The 5,042-nt window shown below is 50.8% G+C and overlaps 1 protein-coding gene across 1 annotated transcript; it reads left to right on the top strand.

Annotated features, from left to right (window-relative positions):
- The first annotated feature begins 173 nt into the window (after window positions 1–173).
- POLE3 (DNA polymerase epsilon 3, accessory subunit) lies at window positions 174–3,871 on the top strand. The gene is made up of 5 exons (XM_015644498.3): window positions 174–200; window positions 321–396; window positions 889–974; window positions 1,642–1,760; window positions 2,234–3,871. Exons 2-5 carry the CDS (start codon window positions 331–333, stop codon window positions 2,392–2,394), a joined length of 432 nt encoding a protein of 143 aa, XP_015499984.1. The 5' UTR covers window positions 174–200; window positions 321–330; the 3' UTR covers window positions 2,395–3,871.
- Window positions 3,872–5,042: the final 1,171 nt, after the last annotated feature.

Genomic DNA, 5,042 nt, shown 5'->3' with positions numbered 1-5,042 from the left:
CCTACACTTGTCCCTACACTTGTCCCTACACTTGTCCCTACACCTATAGCTACCCCTGCCCCTATCCCTGTCCCCCTTTCCCCGCGGTTCCCGCTCCCTCAGCGCTCCCTCAGCGCTCCCTCAGCGCTCCCTCAGCCGCCATTTCCCGCCGCTGGGCCGGGCCGCGGTGCGCGCCGGGAGCGGGGCGGAGCGCGGGCTGGGTACGGCCGGGCCGGGATCGCCGCGTCCTGAGGGGATCCGCGCTTGTCCCGCTGGATCCCCCGCGTCCTGAGGGGATCCCCCCCTGTCCCCGCGCCCCTGACGCCGCGTTTGCCTTGCAGGAGGCCCAGGATGGCGGAGAGACCGGAGGACCTGAACCTGCCCAACGCCGTCATCACCCGCATCATCAAGGAGGCGGTGGGTGCCGGGCCCCGCGGCCCAGCGGAGCGGGGCAGCTGCAGACCCCGGCCCCGGGAGGTCCCGGCCTCTTGAGAGCCCGGCCCGGGGAGATGCCGGTCCCGGTGCTGTGTTCCGGCCCGCGGGGCTCTGCCCTGGGCCGGCTCCCCCGGCCGCCGCGGCTGCAGCACTCGCAGCAGTGCCCCAAGGGATGCTCCACCAGCGCAGCTCCCACAGTGGCACTGTCAGAACCCCAAAACCTCAGCACACAAGTTCATGTCTGTATAAAAAACCAGAATAATTCCCAGTGGTTAATTTAGTACGTTTGGTCTGGAGCTGTGAGGTGCTGGTGGATCTGGGCCGGGCAGGCGTGTCAGGAGCTGGGTAGTCACAGGATGAGTTACCTGGAGACAGCAGTTCCCAGTTCTGAGTGCCTTAACAAACTGACACGTGAATTATGTGAGTTTAACTCGTTTTTAGCAGCTGCTGATAAAAGTTGGATTTGTTTTTCAGCTTCCTGATGGAGTCAATATTTCCAAAGAAGCCCGGAGCGCGATCTCCCGAGCAGCGAGCGTGTTTGTGCTGTATGCAACATCATGGTGAGTGCTTGGTGCAGCAGGCACTGGGGCACTGGACTGATAATTCACCTCTGCTGGCCTGAGGACTGTTTTCCCAGTGTTGGTTTCTGTACTGTCTGTTTATATAAATAAATATAAATATATAAATATATAAATAAACCAGGCTGCCAGGCTGCACCAGGTGGGTTTGGACTGCCCAGAGAAGCCCATGGGAAGGTAGCTGGGCTCTGGAAACAGCCATGTCCCAAAGAGAGGGGTCCCAAACTGCCATTAACCATAGAGTGTGGCTGTACAGCCTTCCTGGCAAAGGCAGGAGCACTTGATTCACTTTCAGGCTCTTCATCACCAAGCTGTATGAGGGCAAGAGCTGCCACAGAGGTCACAGTCACATTTTTGGGGTGTCTTGGCATATTCTCTGCAAGCAGTCACTTCTCTAGTGCCAGATTCTTCCAGGGGTGTGTAGAACTGTCACAGACAAGGTTCAGGCTTTCTCCTTCTGCTTGTAGAAAAGGTTTGTGCAAGCAGAAACTAACAGTGTGGGAAAGCACAGACAGCCAGTGTAAACAAAAATGTCTCAAACCTTCTCTAGTAAATGATAAAAAGTACCCTAAATGTTTAGGGGGTGGCTTTTATAAGTTGCTGATGATGCTAACAGTTCCAAATTACCTCTCTTTTTGGTTCTGCCTAGTGCAAATAACTTTGCCATGAAGGGGAAGAGGAAAACCCTGAATGCTGGGGACGTGCTCTCTGCCATGGAGGAGATGGAGTTCCAGAGATTCGTGGCCCCTCTGAAGGAATCCCTGGAAGGTACTGTGCACCGTGGGTGTGCAGGGGCTGAGAGGCACCGAGTCCTGTTCTCCTCAAATGCTGGACAAGCAACACTTATTGCCTGTCTTGTTTCTCTTCTCTTTGCCCAGCATCCTACACTGCAGTTTGCCTGGGGAATAACTAATGTGCACCTTAACGGGACTGGGATAACATTATTGCACAACTGATGAGGATTGAGAAAGTCTCATCTGCTCTCACTCCCCTATTATGTTTATCTAAGGAAAGCCGTAGGTGCTGCCTGTAAATGTGACCTCCTGCGTCCTTTTCAGCATTTTTCTGCTGAAATTTAACCTGATTTCCTATGGAGCTGCTCAGCACAGCTCAGCTCGTAGGGTGAGTTGTGCTCTGAGTTCCCTGCTCCCCTCAAAAGCCGGGAGAGCAAGTGGATGTTGGACCTCAGCCACTGACGTGTCCATGCCAGCACCCTCCCCTCACTGCTCCCTCTCCTCCAGTTTACAGGCGTGAGCAGAAAGGAAAGAAAGAGGCCAGGAAAGATAAAGACAAGAAGGCGGACTCGGAGGAGCAAGATAAGAGCCGAGAGGAGGACAATGATGACGATGATGAAAGGATGGAAGAGGAAGAACAAAATGATGAGGATGAGGTGGACAACTGAGCTGGCTCCTGGGCAGGGGCTGGGGTGTGCTCAGAGGGGTATAAACGCTGTAAATCAACCTTGCTGTGTCCCCTCATGTTTCCATTGGAGCTTTGTGCTGCCCCTCTGTGGCCTGTCCCTTCTGGCCTGTCATTTGTACATAAAGGACTCGTGCTGAAGCTTTTCCTGTGGAGGGTGGCTTCTCCCTGTGCCTGGGGGGCTTTGGGCAGGCACTGCCTGGGCTTTCAATGCTGGGCTGGCTCTGAAAGAGAGGAAAAAAGAACTGGTGGGTGCACTATGCAGAAACTGGTCAGGAGAACATGAGACTGTTGAATATGAGGGGCTGAATGCAGTAGATGATTCACAGATCACTTCTGGGGTGTAGAATGTAGGGGATGATGTCCAGAGGTGTGGAAGGTGTACATTGCAGCTTTTGATCCAAGTGAGTTGTTTTTTTCCCTTTGTTTCTTTGCATCCTGGCTGTGCCTTCTCTCCCTGCTGTTCTGTGGGGGTGATGCTGTGTCCAGCAGCAGCACTGTACAGGGACCCTGAGCTCACTGACTCACCCAAACTAACCCAAACCCGAAAAACACGCAGTGCTGAGGGTGTAAACTGTACACTGAAAGTGTCTTTGAGAGCCCTGAGAGACAAAGAGGAGATTGATTTAAAATCTGAAGCACAATGAGGGGCTGGAAAGAGGAGCAGGGCTGAAAGCAGGTGGCTTTGTGCAGTGCTGGGGGTGTGACAGGTCCCGGGTGGCACTGGGGTCTGCTGGTCTCGCCTGTCCCCATGAGCAGCAGCTCCTGCAGCAAGCTGAGCTGTGGTAGAACAGGGTGGTGAATCTTGTTTTTTCCCCCTTTTCCCAACTGGAATGAGCTAATTCCAGCCAAGGTCCTTCTGTAGCCTTCACTGGTCATTCCAGGGACACAGATGCCTCTGGGAGAGCAGGGGTGCCCACCCAGGGAGCCCATGTGGTTTCAAAAAAGGCTCCTGCAAGAAAGAAGGGTTGACAGAAGCTGTTGGTGTCCCTTGTGCTAGTGTAGGTCTGTACTTTTCCACTTGGACCCGTAGTTATGGTGCCTTTCTCCCTCAGCAAGTTTTAGGTGCATTTAAACCCCCCCAGTTTTGATGATGTGCAGTTTTAGAATAGCACTTGTGAGGAATCCTGGATCCTTTCCACCAATAAATGGTGGCAGCTACCCACAGGAGCCACCCTGCCTTGCTGCTTTTCTGGCACGCTGGATTTTCACACACACACAAGCCCAGCTTCTGAAAAGAACTGAACCAACACAGATTTTCTGCTGTCTAGTTTCTGCTGGTGTTCAGTCAGGCTGTGGAAATCCTGAGCTGATGATGTGTTCCAAATACCTCTGATCCAAACACCCCCCTTCCAGCTCTTTTCCTCTCTTTTTTTTTTTTTCTCTTCAGCACATATCTGGGGTGCATATTCCAGAAGGGAACAAGATTTAAATAAAAGCCAGATTTTTTTTTACAGAAATGGAGTCTTGTATTTCGGTCAGTTATAAAATGAGCAGGTTGTGTAAGTGGGATGGGAGCATGCAGCCAAGGCAGCAGGAAATGCTCTGGGAAATGGAGGAGGATGAGGGGAGGATGAAGGCTGCTGCAGCCTGGCCTCTGTGTGAGAGGAGGGGGGGAATTGTGGAGACTGGAAAGAACCAGGGCGTTTCCAGGTCGCTGATGTTTGCTGGGGGAAGGAGCTTTCAGCTCACCCTCGCTCCAGGGAGAGGTTCTAGGCTGGGGGAAGATCAGGATCTGGATCCAGGGTTTCTGCACTGGGGTGAGCCAGGGAATGATGCTTTGGAGGGGGAGCTGCAGAATGTCCCACACTAAACCCGATCCTGCCATCTGTGAAAAACGAGGTTCACTTAATTTTTATAGAATTTAAAAATTTAATAAAAAAACAATTAGGAGAAAAAAATAAAGTATACAGATACAGCCAGGTGTGTCTGCATTCAGCCAAGAGAGCACTCCTTACTAACAAAGGACTGTCCCTTAAAAACAGAACCCTACTACATATCCATAAATTCTCATACATATTCAGACATTCTTCTGTGGATCTTTGGGGTTCTTCTGTTCAGTTTTCTCTTGTCCCCTTCCCAATGGATCAATCTTCTTGGCGCCATCAAGATTTACATTCCCTGATACCAGAAATGCAATAAATTCCTCTCCCAGAGTTCTGGGCACTGCTGTCTTCATCTGGATAAGAGAGTTTACAAAAGGAAAAAAAGGTCTCCAGCTATCTTTTTCAGTCTTTGGGTTACACAAACAAAAGCAGTTTTTGTTTTAATGCTATGTCATAACTTAACATACATGTATTATACCACTATTTCTAAGTTGCATTAATAACAGAAATAAAGAAGACTATATTATTACAGGTAATTTTTCTAATCTTATAATATTCATTATAATACTTGCGAAAAGCCAATAATATATATTATATTATATATAAATATATAATATATATAATATATAAATGATATGCATTTATAACACATCTCTCCATCTCAAGGCAGGGGCCTGGCAGACCCCAGCACCCAGAAGCCCGGCTCCAGGTGCCCCTACAGCTCCCCGGAACGGGACTGCTTGGCCCCAGCACCCCGAGGCCGTGCTCATCCCTGCTGCAGACCCCAAACCCCCAAACCCCCAAA

Source organism: Parus major, chromosome 17 (assembly GCF_001522545.3).
Source record: "Parus major isolate Abel chromosome 17, Parus_major1.1, whole genome shotgun sequence".
Taxonomy (NCBI): Eukaryota; Metazoa; Chordata; class Aves; order Passeriformes; family Paridae; genus Parus; species Parus major.
This window is presented reverse-complemented; position numbering and strand designations above follow the sequence as displayed.